The sequence below is a fragment of the Acomys russatus genome, chromosome 6, assembly GCF_903995435.1.
Source record: "Acomys russatus chromosome 6, mAcoRus1.1, whole genome shotgun sequence".
Lineage (NCBI taxonomy): Eukaryota > Metazoa > Chordata > Mammalia > Rodentia > Muridae > Acomys > Acomys russatus.
This window is the reverse complement of record NC_067142.1, coordinates 62,466,508-62,488,135: the sequence shown is the minus strand read 5'-3', so window position 1 is coordinate 62,488,135 and position 21,628 is coordinate 62,466,508. Positions and strand designations below refer to the sequence as shown.

General features: G+C 46.5%; 2 protein-coding genes across 3 annotated transcripts in view; one reads left to right on the top strand and one right to left on the bottom strand.

Moving 5' to 3' along the window:
* The window catches only part of Pogk (pogo transposable element derived with KRAB domain), an 11,203-nt gene extending 6,827 nt beyond the window's left edge, over positions 1–4,376 (top strand). For both annotated transcript variants that reach the window (XM_051147781.1, XM_051147782.1), the window contains exons 4-5: positions 937–2,412; positions 4,210–4,376. In XM_051147781.1, the coding sequence (XP_051003738.1) occupies positions 937–2,402 (1,466 nt within the window). In that variant the 3' untranslated portion in view covers positions 2,403–2,412; positions 4,210–4,376. The remainder of the gene's footprint in view (positions 1–936; positions 2,413–4,209) is intronic.
* A 3,644-nt stretch (positions 4,377–8,020) lies between these two features.
* On the bottom strand, positions 8,021–21,328 carry Tada1 (transcriptional adaptor 1). Its single transcript, XM_051147783.1, has 8 exons — positions 21,078–21,328; positions 18,201–18,292; positions 17,923–17,988; positions 13,875–13,972; positions 12,191–12,400; positions 10,815–10,966; positions 9,029–9,191; positions 8,021–8,456 (listed from the first exon to the last, which is right to left on the bottom strand). The coding sequence occupies exons 1-8, from the start codon at positions 21,149–21,151 to the stop codon at positions 8,304–8,306; spliced, it is 1,008 nt and encodes a 335-aa protein (XP_051003740.1). The 5' UTR covers positions 21,152–21,328; the 3' UTR covers positions 8,021–8,303.
* Positions 21,329–21,628: the final 300 nt, after the last annotated feature.

Sequence of the window (21,628 nt, the reverse complement as noted above, 5' to 3'; positions counted from 1 at the left end):
AGGCTTAAGTTTGCTGACACGGGCTTTGTTGTAGTTTTGGTTTGGATTTTCTTTGTTTATATTGGGGTTGGGGGTTGTTTGGTTTTTGTTTGGTTGTTTTTGGTTCAAGGGCTGTGATCAGCCATGGTGCCTCGAGATTTCTGTAATATTCAGTAGGAGTGTGCCTACATTTGACTTCCCGTCCATGTGATCCCTGGGTGATGCTGGGGGTGGGGGTGGGGCCTGCACATGCTCAGCAAGCTCTAGCCCCAGCTGTCTTTTACCTTATATTTTGATTTTGATTGTTTTTTTGTTTTTTGTTTTTTTGGTTTTTTGGGTGTTTTTTTTTTTTGAGACAGGGTTTCTCTTGTAGTCCTGGCTGTCCTGGACTTGCTTTTATAGACCAGGCTGGCCTCAAACTCAAATCGATCCACCTGCCTCTGCCTTCCAAGTGCTGGGATCAAAGAAGTGTGCTACCATGCCTGGCTACTTTATATTTTGAGACAGAGACTCACTAAGTTGCCCAGTGTAGCAGCATTGGACTTAGGATTCTCCTGCCTCTGTCTCCCAGATAGCTGGGTTTACAGGTCTACATCACCAGGACCACTTACAAACATTGCTTTCATCCAAACATGGCCCCAGTACTATTTGTCTTAGACTTAGTACCCATATTCAGTTCCCACTCAGAGTTGTCTGTCACTTCCTGGCTTGGCGACCTTGCATGTATTTCATAGTGTCTGTGGCCTCTGGTCATCTGCAAAGGGCCTCTGCTGCACACAAGTACCGTGAAAATTAGAGTTGGTGACCCATGTCAGTGGCACATAGATAATGTCTTAGGCTGCGTTACATGTTAAGCTTTTGGTTTACTTTGGATGAGCTCCAGTTTAAATGTATGACCTCCCCTAAATCTATGAATAAAAACCATTGCTTGTTTTTGCCCCTCCATATGTCTTCTAGAAAATGAAGAATCTGACTTTAGGACTCCAGATTGGGCAAGCCCAATGAATGCCACCTCCCATTTTCCTCACCCTCAGCACCTTAACAGCTTTGGCCTGCATCTGCCTCGGGACATCAGTGAACTGCCTGAGTGGAGTGAGGGGTACCCTTTCTATGTGGCCGTGGGCTTTCCAGCGTATGACCTCTCGGCTGACGACTTAGCCAGCAAATTTCAGCTCAGTCGAGGCATGCGCCGCAGTTACGATGCGGGGTTCAAGTTGATGGTAGTGGAGTATGCCGAGAGCACCAACAACTGTCAGGCCGCCAAGCAGTTTGGGGTGTTGGAAAAAAATGTTCGAGACTGGCGCAAAGTGAAGCCACAACTCCAAAATGCCCATGTTATGCGGCGGGCATTCCGAGGCCCCAAGAACGGAAGGTTTGCTCTGGTAGACCAGCGTGTGGCTGAGTATGTCAGATACATGCAGGCCAAAGGGGACCCCATCACCAGGGAGGCAATGCAGTTGAAAGCTCTTGAAATCGCCCAGGAGATGAACATTCCAGAGAAAGGGTTCAAGGCAAGTCTGGGCTGGTGTCGAAGAATGATGAGAAGGTATGACCTGTCTCTGAGGCACAAAGTGCCAGCTCCGCAGCACCTGGCTGAGGACCTGACTGAGAAGCTTGTCACCTACCAGCAGAGCGTGCTGGCTCTGCGCCGGACACACGACTATGAAGTAGCGCAGATGGGCAATGCGGATGAGACGCCCATCTGCTTAGAGGTGCCCTCTAGAGTAGCTGTTGACAACCAGGGTGAAAAGCCCGTCCTGGTCAAAACCCCAGGCAGGGAGAAACTGAGGATCACGGCCATGCTGGGTGTCCTGGCTGATGGGAGGAAGTTACCCCCATACATCATTTTGAGGGGGACATACATTCCCCCTGGGAAGTTCCCCAGTGGCATGGAGATCCGCTGCCACCGCTACGGGTGGATGACTGAGGACCTGATGCAGGACTGGTTGGAAGTGGTGTGGAGACGGAGAACTGGAGCTGTACCCAAACAGCGGGGCATGCTGATCCTGAACGGCTTCCGCTGCCACGCCACCGACTCTGTGAAGAGTTCCATGGAGAGCATGAACACAGACATGGTGATCATCCCCGGGGGCCTGACCTCACAGCTTCAGGTGCTGGACGTGGTTGTCTACAAGCCCCTGAACGACAGTGTCCGGGCCCAGTATTCCAACTGGCTCCTGGCTGGGAACCTGGCACTGAGCCCCACTGGAAATGCTAAGAAGCCACCCCTGGGCCTCTTTCTGGAGTGGGTCATGGTCGCATGGAACAGCATCTCAAGTGAATCCATTGTCCAGGGCTTCAGGAAGTGCCACATCTCCAGCAACTTAGCAGAGGAAGGTGATGTCCTGTGGGAAATTGAGAGCGAGTTGCCCAAAGAACCACCCAAAGAATGTGACCCTGAGAGTGTGGCTGAGGGCAACTGAGCAGAGTCAGGTAACTGGTCTGGAGTAGCATTGTTTGCTTCTGCATAGGGAATGTTGAGAGGTTCAAAATATCTCAGTCTCACGGAACCTCGGATGGGTCAGCCATCACGGCAGTTCTCGTCAGCAGATTTCTGAAGGAAGGCGTCTTCCAACTGAATCGTTGAAGGGCTGCAGAACAGACGCAGCCGTGCTGCACAGGAGCCTACTGTGCTTGCACAGGACCAGAGTCTGGTTCCCAGCACCCACATCCTGCAGCTCATAACCCCCTATAATTCCAGTTTCAGGGATTCAACAGTCTCTTTTAGCCTCCTCTGGGACGTGCGTTCATACACACGTTTCCACACACAGAAACAAAATATTTATGTAATTAAAAATAAATTTGGGGTTAGAGAGTTGGCTCAGCAGTTGAGAGTATTTACCATTCACAGAGGATTGGGGTTCAGTTCCCAGCACCCACACAACAGCTCACAACCAGCTCTAACTCCAGTTCCAGGGGCACCAATGCCCCTTTCTAGCCTCTGCCAGCTCCTGCACACATATGGTGCACATATACTCTTGTATACACACATACACACATAAAAATAAATCTTTTTAAAAAATGAATCTGTACCAGAAATAGTACTACAGTGAGTAAAGTTTGAGAGCCTAAGATCAAGAGTGTCGAGCGTGTGGTATATGCAGAAGAGGAGCAACTTTGGAAGACAGCAGGGGACGGGAGCCCAGCAGAGCCCACCCCAGCAAAAGCCCACGTCCCCTGTACACACCTGAGCAAGCAGGGGAGGGCCAGAGTGAGCGACGCAGGGAAGGCACACACAGCTCCTTGTTCTCATTTTCTTTCTCAGTCCACCTGTATACTTTGAAAAGGAAAGTGGCTTCTAAAGAGACGACCTAAAACTATCAGCATACCTTTCCTTTATAAAAAATTAAGTCTACTACCAGATTTTCCTTGTGCCACCCCCGCCCCACCACACAGGTAACATGCCAATAGCAATCTCCATCCCCTTCATGCTGCAGAAGCACAGGCTCTTCTGGCATGCACCTCCTCCCTGCCCTCGTGGCTCACCGTGCCCTGGACACTGAGCCCTAGACTTAGAGCTGAGTAGGCAGTTCTTAAGACTGAAAGTGCTTTCCTCCCATGCCCCTGTTCTAGAGCCGCGAGGATTCAGGCTGCCTTTCTGTTGACTACTCTGCTGCCCCTGTTGGATAGCAGACTTCAAGTTGCAGTTGCTTAAGTTCATTCTTGCTTTCCCCCTCTATTAGAAAGCATTTTCAATTTTCTTACCAACTTAACCACTCCAGGAACCCAGTCAAAAATTGTCAGAAAAGGAAAGGGCAGAAAACTATGCTAAGCCACAGCTGTGCGCACAGGGCCTCACGTCTGCGTGCGTGTCTGCTCCTCCAGACGCTACTGTCTCTGCAGAGCTGCTGGGGAGTAACAGAAATAGGATTCACAGCCAATGGGGCTCAGAAGACACAGGCATTAAACCACCTCCTGTCACGGAATAGAATACTATTTTTGTTAAAAGATAACCAGAAATCCAAGCTAATTCATACTTAGGTTCTTGCAGTTTTCCAACAAATGGAACTGATTGAAACAGTTGGGAGAAAAACTTTGAAGAAGATGGCTGCGGAGGGACCAAAAAGGGCAATGAGGCTCTCTGAGCATCCTAGGTCTGGACAGCAGCCTGAGCATCCCGTCAAGACAGTCCTATCCACCCCATCCTGTCCGTTATCAGCCAAGTCTTAGGACCCTTAAGTCCAGCAACAGGATTAGCAAAGAAACTTTGTACTCCATTTCTTCTTTCAGAGCTGTCTGTCTCCATCTGCGTATAAACACAAGTGGACAAAGGTATTTCCTGGAGAAGAGACTACCTGTTTCCACCAAGATGCACTGTCACAGCTCTCGTGACATCCTTTCTGAGGAGAAGAAACCTCAAATACAGATGGATACCTTCACAGATGCCTCGATACAAGCCGTTTCCACACAGGTCAAAAAGACTACAGGAAAGCGTTTGTGGAAATGTCCTTCATGCACGTCTCCTCACTAAGGGAATGAGGAGTTGATAAGAGCAAAGTGGAGGTGCTGGCTTGGTGCAGAAGATGGTGGTTCTGTGGGCAAACTAGGTTAGCATGAAGGGTAAAATCTGAAGTACGTGAAACTCTTACAATCCTTCCCAATCTGGTTGGCAGCTAGCCTTTTCTAGGGTCTTATTTAATGACCCAACTTTCCCTGTTGCCCTCTTTAATGTGGTAGCCTGTGGTGCACAAGCCTTTGCTTTTCAGGCTACCTGCAGAAGTTTCTAAATCCTCTGCCATCTACACAGAGCAAGACCCACTGACTCATAGTTCCTTGGTTCATTTCTTTAAAATTTTTGTCAAAAGGGCAGTGGGAGGATAAGGCCTTAAGCCACAGCTGCTTTCAGACTTCAGCCTACAAGACTAAGTGAGTCACTGACTTTCCACAATAGTAATGTGCATTGCCATGTAAGTAGGCTGTTAAGAGAAACATTCCTTCAAAGCTCTCTGTGCTACAAAAATTCCACCAGAACCTCCCAGGCGAAGCCATTGCTAGATCTGTCATTCCAAATACTGTGGCCAGCAGGTTGCTGTGACCAATTTTTCTTGCTCCTCTCAGCTCAGTGGATACTCTACACTTCCTGGCTCTTCAGCAGTTTCTACTCAGGTACTCGCTCTGTCATTCACTTTTCTCATCCGTTTTAACCAGTCATAAAACCTGCCCAACTTGTCAAGGTTCTGAACACAGTGACTTCTAAGCTCCAAATGAAGTGACATTCCGTTTCGCATTAGCTTTATACCGTCTTGTCATCCCCAAATGCCATCTAAGCTCTGTTACTCATTAGGTTTGTGTTGTTTCATTTTCTATCTTCCATTGTCCTCTTTCCCAACTTTATTATAATATTCTCTTGCTTCAGAGCTTGAAAGATGTTAGTTTGGGTTTCCACACAGAAGCCAGTTCCCTGAAGAGTAGACAATGGGTTTAACTTCTTTTTCATCCCATACGGTCATTCATCTGGTTACATAGCACTGGAACTTTCCTAGAGTGATGGTTCTGCTGTCAGGGTCTTCTGGGCGCATCCGCTGACTCAATATGCTTTATAACAGCACTAGTACAGCTGTTTGCCGAGAATTACCATAGCACACTGAGACTGGTACTCCCCATTAGATAGAAACTGATCTCAGTAATAAACTTTAATAATGAAGATAATAAGCTCTGGTGGTTTTATCTATCTGCTGATACTGTCAAAAGGTAAAGCTATTGCATATACATGATTGGCACAGTACTATACCATTGAAGCAGTCTTCCTGGGATGTACTGCAAATGGTATCTTTTTTTTTTTTTTTTTTTTTTTTTTTTTAGTAAGGGAACATGGGGTTTTAAACTAGTTCTCCAAAGGTGGAGAGGTTCGGATAGGTTTCCTCAGTAAGTCATGTCTTGATATTACAGTCCTATGAAGGACATCGTGAAAGCTACAGATGAGTCAAATGTGCTAAGTCTTTCCTATTTTCATAAATTTCTCAAGTGAAAGCACATTCACAGGCCTCTGTTGTGTGCTGTTAGGTATCAGTGACATGTTGCATGGACTTGGTTACAGCACAGGGTGACAAAATGCTACGGTGCTACTATGGCTAAGGTCCTCTGCCTGATAAAGCAAGGCAGACTTGTTGCACTGTCAACAGTCCTGTGGCCAAACACATTACTAAAAACCTACAGTACAAATAACTTGGGAGTAACTAATTCCCCAGTTTCTAACAGCTTTCTTCCTCCAAGTATTTTTCCTAAGTGATCCTTGATTATGTGTTTATTATTTCTTAATAATAGGAGCCTGCACATAGACTTGTGACTGGCAAAGGTATCAGAAATAGAGCCAGCCTTTGGTGGGACATGAAAATTGAAATTGTTGAAAAATAAAGTCCTTGCCTTATCCCAAACCCCATCTGCCCATTTCAGAAAAATCTCTTGACAACTAGAAGACCTGAGTGTCAATCTGTAGTGTGGTTTGTTTTGTATGCCTGACTTTTTAAAGGATCCCCAGTTGACCCTGTGGCCTTCAGTGTTGGTTGCCTCTTGGACTCCTGGGAACAGGAGAGGATCTACAAAGCCAGCAGAGACTGAGGAGTAGCAGTGGGGTGCAGCTGGCAGAAGAGTAGGGTAGTGAGACAGTGCAGGGACAATGACTGAGCAATGCTAGAGAAGAAAAGGCATCTGGTGACAGTGAGCCAGGAGAAGCCGAGCTGAGCAGATAGGCTAGAACAGTTATAATTTGGAGCTACTAGTATGGGGAAGACTGGAAAAGGGACCCTTTAAGCAGTCTGTTAAAAACTGAGGGAGGAATGGATAGCAGAAATGTTTGAAGGGGTAGGCTGGAAACTGGGAGGACTGGCTGGGATGAGAGAGCTGGTCACTGTTTGTAGTAAAAGGAGACATTAAAACACTTAAAGGACTTAAAAATTACATAAATCTCAAAACATGACTGCCATGGATCTGGAGCCCTGGCCCCACTGGGGAGGTCACTAAGTATAGGCCAGGACCTAGTCGGCTTAGGGCCTCCTCTGTTACACAGAGCCTTTGGAATTCTCTGCTGGGAGGCAGCGAGAGCAGGTAGCACTCATAGCTGCCTCTATGAGTTCGGGAGAATCCAGACAGCCCGGGCAGCACTAGGGCTCTTTGTATAGCAGCAGTGTGTGCCCATCACTCTAAACTGTCAACCCCTCAAAGGTCTTGACTGTCACCCACCTAACACCCTAAGAGATTTATGCCAAGAACACTTAAGCTGTCGATTTTTTCTTTTTTTCCTTTTTCCTTTTAGGCCACATACCACTAACTGTCTGCCTTAACAGGAACCTGCCTTTAGTACATTCTTTGGACATTTGAGCCAAGATCTCATATGGCTGGACTTCTGCTTCTCTGGAATATAATATTCCTTATGTACTTACTTAAATAAACAGAAAAAAGGTTTTTCCCAAAATGTTTATTTGTCACATTTAAAATACAAAACCAAACCCATAGATCCAGATATAGAAACAAACAAAAAAAATTCACATATATTCTCTGTTTAGGCTTATGAAAACCTATACATCTAATTTATCCATCAAAACTACATGAATGAAAAGCAACATAGCTTTAAAACAGGTTGGTTACCAATTAACACTGTCAAATGTAAGTTTATAGTACCACTTGAAAGGACAGAACAGCCATTTGGTAGAAATAGCAAAATTAGTTTGAAGATTCTGTGGAAACATTCTATAGGAGTAACAAGCCTGCCAGCCTGTGGACATACCAACAATAAAACAGCTGCCTCACAGGAAAGACTACAGGGATAACTGTTCTAAGAACCAGACTAAAGTAGTAGATGCAAGAGAGTCACAACCCCGATGCTGTCTCTGGAGTGCAGACGGGGCTGCTTGGGAACATCCCTAGCTGCTCACCAGTCACTAGAAGAGTCTAACACTAGGTCCTTCCACCAATATGCAGGGTACAGGTCTTCCATAAAGGCAGATGTTAAACTGCCAGATACAGAACGCACATCACAATACACAGGAGCCCTGTTAACCATGGGGACTGAGCTACAACAGAATCTATGCTAGGGCATCGCCTATCTTATCAACAGCACAGAGATACCACACCTCAGGTGCCTTGCTATCCCTATCTAGGCAAAGAACAGTGCCTGCTCCTCCTATACCTAGGGACACAGACACAGGTCATCAGTCAGCTATATATTAATGGCTTCACAGTAGCAACACAAAATGCACTCAATGTCACATTTCCATAGGAAAGGTTATACACACACTATACACTTCAGTTTTGAAATGTGGACTCAAAAGCATTCAATTTTCAGCAACCAATTAATTTAGTGATGATCCCAAATCTTCAATTCTGATTTAGCAGAGCAAAAGTCCTTCTCTGGCTGCCAAGCGCTGGCGGTGGACTTTGTCCTGTTGCAGCTCTTCGTGACTGGGGTGCCAGAGTTTCATGACGATCCTTTCAATGTTAAGGGCATACACAGTGTGTGTGGGAATGACTTCCCTGTGTACCTGTGGTTTCAAAGTTACATGCTTCTGTTATGCTTCAGTAGACTTATTTTTTTCAGCATTCAAAAATACAACTTATATTTTTTTAAAATTCTCATGTCTTAGATACCCTATATCTTTAAATCAGAACCTAGTAAATCCAAGTCAGATAATAAAACTAAATGGTTCTGTGGGCCCTCAGAAGTTACAAGATACTGCCATGCAAGCCTGATTACAAGAGTCCAACTCCTGGAGCTTAAAGGTAGAAGGACAGAAACGACCCCACAAAGTTGTCCTGTGACTACACATAAGCCATCATACATTGCACCCACATGCATAAACATAATAACAATTTAAATTTTAAAATAAAATAGGGAACTATGGGATTATTTGAGGCTGGATTTTTGTATGTTTTAGTAAGAGTTAGAAGATGAGAGCTAAATTAGGAACTACAGAGTTTGGGATTTTAAAATGAGGCCACCACTATAGATCATAAAAACAATTAGTCAAAAAGTAAAAAAAGCTAGTAACTTTGTAGATTCAGAGTCATTAATGTACCAATAAATCCAGGTAAGTCTTAAGGAGCCAAAAAATACCTGCAAAGCTTCAAAAAGGTCATACATGTTCACTGGAGGCAAAGTTGCAGGGAGTGTATCCCCAGAGCATGCCAACAGGAATGCAGCCTGCTGCTCAGCATCGTCGGGATGTGGGTGAGAAGCTGGATTCTGACTGGCACAGGGAGCAGAAAAGGCTGGAGGGCTGGAAAAGAGTTGTTTAAAGAAATACTCTCAGTATCTATAATGAAGATGCGTGACCATCTAGGATGGGGAGGCTGCTGTGACACAGCTTGTTCTGAATATCTCTAAATGAACTAGAAACCCACCACCGCATGTACAAAGAGTCCAAAGGCTCCACGTACCAGGCTGCAAACAGTGTAAGAAATACAGCCACATGTCCTCCCCGCTCCTACAGTACGAATACACATTCTTAGCTCAGGGTTTGGAGCCAAATTGTTTTGTGTCCCACAGAGTTTCCCGGTTTGGAAAGAAAAAACAAAACAACAACAACAAAACCAGTAAATGAAAGAGTATGAAATTGGAAACATGAAGGAGAAGGCAAATATTACTGATAGCAAGTTTAAAAAATAAGTAAGAAAAGTAGCAAGTAAAATGAGAGTATGGGGAAGTCACCAGGATCTTGCTAACTTCCCAAAACAGAGGCCAAATATTAGACTGACAAGTCAAGCGTGGTCTTCACATCAGTAGATATAACTACAGGAATATACAGGGAGGGAAAGCAAAGAGTGGGGCAGCAACTGGATTTAAAGCATCAGAGGAAAGCAACCCCTCTAGAGTAACAGCTCCCTGGGAACAGGGCAAAGCCATGTCAGAGGCAACTCCTAACACTTCTTACTACAAGGAAACACTTTTTTTTTTTTTTTCCCTTTTCCTTTTCCCCTAGAGAATGTCTTAAGTATGAAACAATACCAACCAGGCACATGTAAATGAGGACTGGGTAATAACTTACCACAAGTGGAAACCTGAACTGGGACCTCAATTAAAGCTGGTACTAACACGATGTCTCCAGGGCCTTGGAATGCACACTGCTCACCTCTTCCATGTGCTGTCAGCTCCCCTTACACCTGCCCACGCTATGACATTTTCACCACAACTGTCAGCCCTCCCAATCATAAACAGCTTCTTTGATCTTGTATAGTTGTCACTTCTTTCCTCCCATCCTCCACTAGCCTTTCGAGGAGGTATGGTCACTCCAGTAACCACAAGGAAGATGCATTACTACTTTCTCAAAAGAGTAACATTAACAGTGAATTTTGTGGGAGAAGCAGAATGGATGAGGCAGTCTGAGCCAACTCATCAAAGGGTGGCTTAGAACCAAAGATGGCGCGAGGAGCGCTGAGTGGATGGAGGATATAGACGAACAGGATGCTGAGAACAATTGGAAGACATGGGCGCAGGCCACAACCTGCAGTTCCAGCCACAGGAGTCAGATGAGGACATAAACATCTACCCCTCTTCCTCCTCCTCCCACCATTGAAGACACAGCCTTACTTAGGCCATACTTCTGGCTGAGAGCAGGCCACCTCCTCACCAGCAGGGGCCACCAGCAGGAAACACCACCTGAGGAGCTCCCCAATTCCACTTCAGAAAGTGAGAAGCAATCAAACTAAACAATCACCTCTGACTTAATAACAAAAAAGTACCAAGAAATATAAAGTATGTAGCTTAAGAAATAACTGTGTTACTATCAAAGCTACTTGAATCTTGCACAAATACACTGACCAATTCTTTAACAGTGGCCTGTCACATCAGGTCAGTGACCAGGCAGCAAAGGACAGAAGCAAGAGTATAGGGAGCTACTCACCCTTCAACCAAGTTGTTGTAAGCCACCACACTATTCTTCAGGTATGGTTGTGGGGTCACGTTACTACCAAAGGCATATTTAAAATGCCCATCTCGTACCCGGTAAGCTTTCCTTCTTGACACGACCGAAGTCAGTATATCTTTGAGATGATTCTGTAAAAACAAAAGAAAAATAGAACAAAGCCCGCTACATTCAGGTCGAGATGCAGAATGACAGATATGCTCTTACAAAGAGCCTACTCTAGCCGGGCGTGGTGGTACACGGCTGTAATCCCAGCACTCAGGGGCTGAGGTAGGAGGATCTCTGTGAGTTTGAGGCCAGCCTGGTCTACAAAGCGAGTCCAGGATAGCCAAGGCTACATAGAGAAACCCTGCCTTGAAAAACCAAAAAGAGCCATGCCAATGCAGCGGGTACAGGCTCCTTACAGAGGCTCTTCTGCATGCTTTTTTCTGAGGTGGATTTTATTTCTCAGTTTGCAGGGCTCAGACTGAACATCACGCAGGGCCTCACACTGAAGAGAGTGCTTTCTACTGCCACCAGACATTTCCTTTTGTTTCCCTTAAGCTGACATTTCTCAGAAATGATTTTTGGTAAAGAAAGTATTTTTTAAGGCAAATGACTTAGAAATTTAGCTTAAAATCTGGTATTCACTGGCTACCAAAATCTCTGCAAGGGTTTTTGCCCCCAAAAGCTCTACAACAGATCCACAACACTGTGCGTGTCTACTCAAGTTGTCTTCGCAAGTACATCAGCACTGGCTGAGGAACACTGCTAGCATATGTTAGCACAGGGGAGCCAGGGTTAGGCTAGGCATTTTACTTCTACCAATGTAACTATCGTCTATCAGGATAGCCATGTGCAATTTAATAGAGGTTTCCATGAAGAATTCATTTAATGTTTCTAATCCATAAGGCAACTGTCTATGAAATTTCTATCTCAGAAATGTCTATGAGGAAAATGAGACCCAGAAAATTATCTATAGTTACTTGCGTACTGTCTGGTATTGGCACAATGGACATTTTGTCAAGCAACTATGAAGGGATAATGGAAACAGTGGGTTCAAGAATCCCACTGTTCAAAAGCCCAGACTGCTGCTCCTTAAATGCGCACTACCTCAGACTCAAGCAACCTGAGCTACGACAGTTTCTGATCTCTTTTTTTTTCTTAAAAAGTATTCCTGTGTCAAAAATTAAAACAAGAGATAAGCAGAAGTATAGCTACTGCACGGATCCTTTCTGAAAACCTCTGCCAACTAAAGGCAGTAAGATGTGAAGTGTTTCGCTTTCAATGATGACAGAGTGGCATTCAGTTCCTGTCACTATCAGCTTTAAACACACACACGTTCATCACAATTATCTGTAGTTATTTCTACCAACCTCCACAGCGTAGACAACAGCGGAAACGGCTTCCTCGGTGACATTGTCCAGCCCGTGCTCATAGGCGGTCACGATCATCCTCCCTTCAAGCTGACCTCGGGTGGGAAGCATCATCGTGTGCGAACAGAGCTTCAAATCGTCTTCATCCTGGGGGTCCTTTGCCACAAACTGCTGAGCTCCAGAGAGGGGGTTCTGAGGCTGGAACCTATGCTGTGTGAGGAAGCGCCAAGGTTAACGCTCTTTGACAGCAGCAGCGGCTGAATGGCCAAAATTTTGCCACAAGAGTATTAAAACTGCCAAAGCAAAAAGTGAACCGCAGGCTGGAGAGATGGCTCAGCCATGAAAGGCTAGGCTCACAGCCAAAACTACAGAAGTGGCTCATGTACAAGTTCACCAGCTGACACCCGTACATGGTGATGAGGTATGGGGAGCAATGGCTGTAGACACAGCACTGTGTTGGGTCTTTTTGGTTTGTTTTTTAAAAGTCTTGCTGTACACAACCTAGACAGTCCTCTAACTCATTAAACCCGCCTCCCCTCCCAAGAGCTGGGATTACGGTGTTTACCTCCACGCCCAGCGCAGTGGTCATTCACTATACCTTAGCGGTCACAAAATGTATGGCCTTATGCTAAAAATAACAATCAGAAGAGACAACATAAAACTATATTCAGAAAGTCACAGAAGTTTAACTGTAAGTAGATTCTGAAAGTACAGACATAAAATTAATGCTTTGTGATTTACAAAGCCTAACGAATCAAATGATAGCTCTGACAAATATTCTGAGCACAGTAGCAGCTCTTTATTGTGACTCTCTGCTTACACTCGTAACACAAAGCCTACGGCATGCTCTAAAATACTGAACCTTTATTTGTAAAAATGTCACTTTCCTATGAAATTCATGTAGTGCACTGGGGGATTTGTTTCTGGTACCTTTGATTTTGCAGTAGAGACAGCAATCCATGCATAATAGTATAAAAATAAAATTACTGGCAATTTTCCATTTCCTAAGTACAAAGCTCTGCCACGGCCAACACATTTTAAACCAGGTATGCCTCTACAGAGAGGCTGAGCATTACTGAGTATGTACATGTTCCTGACAGAGAGAGCAGGCAAGCCTAGGATGAGAAACTTTTAGAACACTTCTTTTCCTACCTAAACACACATTCCAAACAGTTTACAAGTATCATGGCCAAATGCTTCAGTCTCTGCCCAGATCTCTAAGGGCTCAGAGCTCAGCTGAACAACGACAGAAGCCTGCTGGAAGCTCCTGGCTAAGCCGTGATCTGAGACTGAGGAGAGCCCAAGCCCTCGCCCACTCCCAACCTCTGGGAAGGCTGAAGTGCTAGACTCACGTGTAAATGCTGACAAGAATACACTGACAATCTGAGTACTTTTTCTTCCTGAATCATTTTTTCAACTCGACTGGGAATATATAAAACCGTAGCTACTTAGCCATGTATGGTGGTGCCCTTAGTCCTAGCACTTGGGAGGCAGGGGCAGGCGGGATCTGGACTCAAGGCAACACTGGTCTAGAGAGCAAGTTCGAGGACAGCCAGGACTACAGAGAGAAACCATGTCTCAACATCCCCTGCCCCCCGCAAAAAAAAAAAAAAAAACTCATAACTACTTTATCATAGTAGGTCTTAAGCCCACAGTTGCTGAGATCTATGCGAGGATCACCTACATCAAATTTTTGTCGAACAGAAGAAAGCTTTTTCTTGCCCTTGGGTTTTCCAGGCTTGGCTGCAGAGCCCCCTGTCCAGGGCAAAGATCCAGCACCCTCTATGAAAGAGAAAACAAGAGCCATTGTGAAAAAGGCAATAACCACAGGGGAAAATGACAACAGCTATTTGAGGATAAAAAAGGTGTGGATCACTCGGATAATGAAAATAAATAACAAAGCTCAAATTTGAATCTTCTCTTTCTACTTCTCTATAAATGAAGTTATAATTCTATCAAGTAGCATTGTTTTCTAACTATAACCAAAATTATTTTCGAGGAAAGCAAACTTACTTTTTTTTTTTTAACTGTGCCACACATGCTTGTGGAGGCCAAAGGTCAATGGCCAGGGTTTTCCTCAATCACTTTTCCACTTATTTCTTAGGACAGGGTCTCTCACTGAACCTAGAGCCTGACGCTGGCTGGACTAGGCAGCCAGCAAGCTGCCCCCTTTGCCTTCCCAGCAAAGAGATTCCGAGCAGATGACGACAGGCAAACGCTGCATGCCTGGTTCTGACATGGACTCTCAAGGGGCAAACTCAGGGCTTCGTGCTTCCCTTGCCCCAGCCCAGTATTTGTAATTAATTGGGGGAGTTGGTGAAGTGAGCACATGTATTTATCTCTTTTTCAAAACCTGGCTAAAAATAAAAATAAAGGAAAGTGAACAGCATACACCCACAAGAAATAAAGAAATGAATGCTCATCAAGCTCCAAGTCAGACTAACAAAGCAGTGACTAACAAAGTGTAGCCGTGGAAGCTGTGAGTCTGCAAGGTCAGGCAAAGAGGACAGGCAGAGGAGGCTTAACACAAGAAGCAAGGAGGACATGGTAAGCCTAGCAATCATTATTAACGCAAGGTCTATATTCAAAATTCCATGCACCAGGCTCAGTATGAAATAAAAATGTGGTAGAGGTAGACCTAATTAAAACACATTATGAAAGTATATACATTATGAAATTCTCAAACAATTTTTTTAAAAAGTGGCACTCCTGCAGAGTGTGGTAGTACATACCTTTAATCCCAGCATTTGGGAGGCAGAGCCAGATGAGTCTCTATGAGTTCGAGACCAGCCTGGTCTACAGAGTGAGTTCCAGGACAGCCAGACCTATGCAGAGAAACCCTATCTCAAACCCCATCTCCCCAAAAATGGCACTCCTTGTTCAAGAATTAAGAACACAAAAAGAGCAAGGGTGTAAGCAGCTGTGTTCACTTCCCAGCACAGGACACACACAACAGGGAACAGGTGAGCTGGGTGGGGAGGAACAGGGCGGTGCTTCTCAAACCACACTCAACATTTCTGGTGCCTGATAAGGTAGGCAGTACGGATGTTGGTTTCCTAAAACAAAGCTTTCAGCAGATACTCCTATTTAAGAGCTGGCTCTCTGTCAGCTCACTCTAATGCAAAATCTCCACAGGTTTTTGCTATATTCTTGAAATAAAAAGGACGGCACCAAGCACCAACAGGTGGTGGCACATACCTTTAATCCCAGCACTCTGGAGGCAGAGGCAGGCAGTTCGCTGTAAGTTTGAGGCCAGCCTGGTCTACAAAGTTAGTCCAGGACAGCCAAGGCTACACAGAGAAACCTGTCTCGAGAAAGAAGAAAGAAGAAAGAAGAAAGAAGAAAGAAGAAGAAAGAAGAAGAAGGAAGAAGGAAGAAGGAAGAAGGAAGAAGAAGAAGAAGAAGAAGAAGAAGAAGAAGAAGAAGAAGAAGAAGAAGAAGAAGAAGAAGAAAAAAAAAAAAAAAGACAGCACCAAGTAGGCACTTCATCATATTTGGTAATATGGAATATTTGCAATAGAAGAAATACATGCAAGATGGGGGGAGGGAATTATCATGTGGCCAAATAGGAAGCTAATCAGTGGTCTGGCTTGTTCTTGCAACAAACAACTTGCTTACTCTCTCAAGCTCAGCAGGAATGAGGCATGGTAGCACATGATCCCAGTACTGCAGAAAGTGGGGAGATTAGATTCCAAGCTCAAGCAAGACCAGCCTCAGATGCACAGCCAAACTTTGGCACCTCCCCACCTCCCCATAGGAAATTCAGGAGTCCCATGCAGCCAAACTGCATCCGAAAGGGAAAATCCAAAGACTCCAGAGTACCAAGATACATTAGGAAAGTCCCACCACCTCACCAACACCCACACTGGAATCTAATCCAGTACTTAACCCACAGGCAGCAAGCCACATCTACACAACAGCACACGATTAGAAAAACAAAAACTAGCTAACGGAACAGGCACAGTTGCTCTAGACAGGAAAAGTAAAAGACTGATACACATCCATCTGGTAACTCAGGAAAGTGGGAGAACACATGCATCCATCACACAAGAAGGAAATGCTATAAAAGCTGAATTCTAGAACATTATAAACAGGAAGCCTGGGAATGCTGAGGAGCTCTCAAAGGACACAGGGGGGAAAGGCAAAGAGACAGACACTAATCGAACACATCCAGAGACAGGTTCAGGCAACAATGAAGGACAATGGACTCCTGGGGTGTTCTAGTAAGGAGCAGCCTTTATCAAAAATTCTGTGCTGATTTTTGGGTTTTTTTTTTTTTTTTTTAATTACTCTTGGGAAAAAAACCTCAAATAATTTCAAGGAAGTACTCCTCCAAAAGTTTTTAAAGTGTACATGACTGTAGGTTCCCAAGGAGGCTAGGGTCTTTGAATCCCCTGGTACTGGGGTTACAGGAGCTGAGACCTGACAGGCGCTGGGAACCAAATTTGGGTCCCCTCCAAGAGCAGTGTGTGCTTTTAACTGTTGAGTTGTTTCTCTAGGCCCCCACCCCAAATAATTTTAAAAGAAAAAAACCATATATTTATTATTGTAGAAACAGGTTATTACCATTTCTTAAGATTTATTTGCTTTTATTTTATGAGTGTGTGCCTCCATGTTCATATGTGCACAAATATGCCCAGAGCTCTCAGAGCCCAGCAGAGGTGTCATATCCACTGGAGCTGGAGTTATAGATGGCTGTGAGCTGCCAGGTGAGTGCTGGAAACTGAACCTGGTACTCTGCAAGAGCAGCCAGTGCTCCAGTTATTAACATTTTTAAGGGACTGCAAGGTTTGGGTGGGTGGTTGGATTTTTGTTGTTCTTTGGGCTGGGGGGAGGGGGCAGTCAGGTTAGTAAAGCTTTGGGGCAAAAGTAACCTGGGTTCGACAGTTAAATCATTTCCCAAAGAAACCTCCTCCTGCAATTAAAACTGGATCCTAGGTGCCAGCAGGAAGGGCTGACTGTGCAGGGACATGAAGAACAGAACACACACTGATCTCAGGAGCAAGTTGCCCTGTAGATGGCAAGTGGGGTGAGGATGCAGAGGAGGGAGACAGGCCAGGGGGAAGGGTGACCACAGCGTGGGGTGAGGGTGCAGAGGAGGGAGACAGGCCAGGGGGAAGGGTGACTACAGCATGGGGTGAGGGTGCAGAGGAGGAAGACAGGCCAGGGGGAAGGGTGACCACAGCATGGGGTGAAGATACAGAAGGAGACAGGCCATGGGACAGGTGACCACAGGTGACCCGTTTGGAGCCAAGGCCTCCATTTAAATAGACAGGACCTTTGGCAAGGTCCAGGATAACTATAACTATCTGCCCAACAGACACTGACCTTCCTTCCAGGTGCTCGCCTGTGTCCTACACTGTGACTTTCCCACCATCTAATGCTCGGCCTGTGCCTCCTGAAAGTCCTCGCCTAGGACCAAGTCCCCCTCTTCACTGCCTCCATATTCTGACTCCTGACTCCCATTCTCATCATCCAGAACGTAACAGGCTGAGTGGGGAGTAAGAGTACTAAGAACAAGGGAGACAGACAGACAGACAGACAGACAGACAGACAGAGCAAGAGTGCGAGGAGCACATGTGTGCACAATGATTATCACCTACATGGTGGTTCTGGGTACCTCAGAGAACATTTCTTTGCAAACCTGAGAGGTGTCTGATAAAGGAAGTTAAATCCCTATGCTACCGGGCTTTGCTAACTGATCCACACTGGAAACATTCCCACTCCCTTACCTGGTGTAGAAACCAAAATCTGACAGCGCGTGAGGATGGCCAGGAGGAAATCATTGTGAGAGTGCACTGAAAAGAAGGAAGGTCATCGCACGTCAAACAGAGCATTCAACGTAAGAGAAGCATCAGTCCAGCTTTAAAAGACTTTAAATGCTCCCTCTCTCCCTCCCATTCTGTACAGTTAACTGTTTAAATCAATGCTGTTAAGATTCTCTTACACACCACCAAAAACAAAAGTACGTATTGCAAATCTGGGGAAGCCTGGAGGAGAGAGGCACTACCGTTGTCCTGCGTGAGGAGTCTGTGCGCCTCAAGGTCAAACTCCTCTTTGCTGATCTTCTGCTTGAACCACAACTTTAAGTTGGCCCAGTATCTGCATAAAGAGAAATATCGTTAACACTTCTGCATCTGCCCCTGGGTTCACTCTAGCTGCTCCAACTCCCAGGGAAGCCAATTTTCTAATCCCCAGTGTCCATGGCTGAGGTGTAAAGCCTCCCAGAGTTCCTCTGTGAAGACCCACCCAGTCTCTCAGGAAGTGGCTCCAAGCCAAGGCCTTTATGAAGTTAGGATGAAACGTGAGGGTGACTCCTATTCTACTGTGTCTAGCCAGCATTGTAGAAGGGGACAGAGACACCCGACTTCTGCACAGAGGTCGCAGGACGTTTCGGAAGAAACCCACGTCTCCAATATACTGGTCTTGGATTTACAAACCCCAGAGCTGTGAGAACATTAGTTTCTGTGGTTTAAGCAACAAGCCTGTGGCATTTTGTCACAGAAGGCCTAACAAATGAGCACCCCCAAAAGGCAGAAGACCAACAAGGAACCTCCTTTCTCCCCTAAAAGGAGGCTGTCTCAGCCTCAGGGCCAGACTCAGAACAGGCACAACTGTGCCTTTCCTTCTCGTGGCAACCTTTGCCTGCCCTCCAGAACCCCACATGGGGCTTCGCTCCTAAAGGGGCTTGTTTTACGGGGAGCAAGGGGCTCACTAATACGTACTCCGTGTGCCAGGCTTCCCTCTGGATGAGCTCAAGTCTTACTCTAATCTTCAGAAAAACTGAGTTTCTAAGCACCTCCCCAAGAAGAAAACTGCTGGACATGAGAGACAGAAAGTCTGTCTCTGTGGTTTTATCATTTGGGCCACTGGTGAACGGTGAACAGTTCACATCCATGCGCTCTGTGTAAGCTTGTTTCACCCATCTCCAAGGAGCGCATTTAAATGGTCCCGGTGCACAATGCAAAGCAAACTGCTTAGGAGGAAATGAGAGAGACAAACAAGCTTAACCAAGACCCAATTTGTAAAATGAGCAAAGACTGGAGACAGAACTGTAGGACAGTTCCACAGCACATCACTAACTGTGTGCCTGGTACAAAGAGCTGTGTGTCTCAGGTCACAAATCCATAAACTGTACACTCAGTGGCTCTGTTTGCCCAACATCACAGTGAGCTCTGGCCTTTGCAAATGGAGCAGGGGGAACACTGCTAACTTCAAACATATTTCTGTCGGCCCTGAGTCCACTGTGTCTGATGCATGGGTGGCCTGCAAGGCACAGTGTCTAAGCAGAGTGAAAGCCATGTCCTGCAGATCTAGCACCACGTAAAGCCATTCACTTCCAAAACCCTGTGAGCACTGTGGATGAAAAACAAGACAAACACAAACGCCTGTAATCCCAGCACTCGGGAGGCAGAGGCAGGCCGATCTCAGTGAGTTCGAGGCCAGCCTGGTCTACAAAGCATGTCCAGGACAGCCAAGGCTATACAGAGAAACCCTGTCTCCAAAAACAAACAAACAAAACACGGCGAGACAAGTGTCCTGATGTGATTTTTAAATGTGTCTTACCACTCAGCGTTACAAAAGCATAAAGCCATTCGTTTTTACCTAATGAAATAATTTTTAAATTTCACTTCCTCCTTGCATCTCAGAGGGTCCTTCTGTGATACCATCTGACTGCCATGAAGCTTGCGGTGAAGGTGTTGAGGCCGGATGATTGCAACATGACAAACATAAAAAGTAAGAAGATTCCCCTCTCTCCAGTCAGCCTGAAACCTCTCCCCAGCTGAAATATCAAAAATCACAAACACAACTAACAATATGTGCCTAAGGCCTCCTTCTCCCTTCCAGGCTGTAAACCTGCAATTTTCTAGTCATTTCGACAGAAACCCCTTGTGCAACTTTAATGGCCCCTGGTTTTGCTTTATCTTATCATAAGCTCATCAAACTCATCAGCAAAAAAGAAAGGAAAGGAAAAACAATTGTATGAAATTCTTAGGTCTAACAAGACTGCCATTGAGATGCAGGTTTACAGTGCTTAAAATTTTACAAATAATAATAATAATTATTGTTATTGTTGTTGTTGTTATTATTGTTGTTGTTGTTGTTGTTATTTTCAAGCCTTATACTAAAGCGGGGCTCCGCTGAGAAGCCCGAATCCAGCTCTTTGGTGCATTAACACACCCCAGCTCTGTTTCCCTGGCTACTCTTGACAGTCTTTTCTGCACCAACGCCAGCAACTACGGGTCCCCGGGCTGCGGGCTGCGGTAGGTCGCAGCTTAAAGAGCTATCAGTGTTCCAGACACTGCTGACAGTCCAGCTGGGCGCCTGGGGGTCCTTTACAACCCTTGTAAAGCATCACACAGCCGGAAGCAGAAACCTTGGTCCCAACCTTGGCCTGTGGCTTCGGGGTCAATAATATCTCTGGGTGTCGATGTCCTGTCTATCAAATGGGAGTAGTAACTGCCGATCTCGCAGTTTTGAGGAGCCCTACGGCCAGCTATGCTGCGGTCCCCTCTGGATGCTGTGGTGTTGGGTGACTGACTTCACCTGGGGTCTGTGTACCCTATGAACCCGCTTTCAAAGCGCCTCTCAACGCAGCCCGGCTGGCCCCGGAGCGGCTCCGGCTTCCACCTCCAGGAAGCCCTCCAGAGGCCCCCGCCCCGGCGCGCCCCTGCTCCGCCTGCTCCCGGGCGTCCAGGGCTCTGCTCCCGCCCCACGCGGGCATCACCGGTCTCTGGAACGCCCGGGAAGGCGGTCCACCAGCGCCTCGGGTCCCGGCCGCGAGGCGCCTCGGGCCTCCGGGAGGTGAGAGTCCAGGGACGACGGCAGCCCCGGGCCAGGGGCACACCCACGCACAGACCGGGAGGCCGGTCCCCGCGGCTCTTACTGTTTCACGTTGTCTCCCAGCGCCTCGCTCAAGTTCTTCTTGGCCGCCTCCAGCTCGCTCACAAAGGTCGCCATTGCAGCGCGCTTCCCAGCCCGACCGTAGGCCGCGCGGCCCACGGCGACCAGCAACCGAAAGATAAACTCGGCGGAAGGCCTGCGCTCGGGACTCCGGAGGCTCGGCTCCACTCGCCGGCCCCGCCCCCCGCCGCTCGGGAGGCCTCGCGTGTGTTTGGTTCTCGGCTCCGCCCGTCTTAGTGTCGGGAAAGCGTTCGGCTAAACTCCGTTCTCCAAGTCCCGCCTCTCGGGTCACGTGATCCGCTTCACCTAGTAGGCGCGTGCCCAACCTGCACGGACTAGCCAAGCCTACCCGCTTGCCTGCCTGCCCGCCCGCCCGCGGCGGCGTCTGGAGCGCTGCCCTGGCCGCCTCGCCCCGCCCCGCCCCGCCCCGCCCTGACTGACAGGTCGGGTCAGATTTCCCACGGCGCTCTTCCCAAAGGGAGAGCTCGGGTTTCCGAGTATGTGCAATATCCAATTTATTATCTTGTCCTGAAT

Bases quoted from the DNA above. Each gene is read 5' to 3' on its own strand.
- Tada1 (XM_051147783.1), bottom strand. From the start codon at position 21,151: ATGGCGACCTTTGTGAGCGAGCTGGAGGCGGCCAAGAAGAACTTGAGC. The intron at 17,989-18,200 runs GTAGTGCCTCTC...CCTTCTTTTCAG, and splicing joins ACTCCTCACGCAGGACAACG to TGCACTCTCACAATGATTTC. The intron at 12,401-13,874 runs GTAGGTGATCCT...TTCCTCACACAG, and splicing joins CTGTTCGACAAAAATTTGAT to CATAGGTTCCAGCCTCAGAA.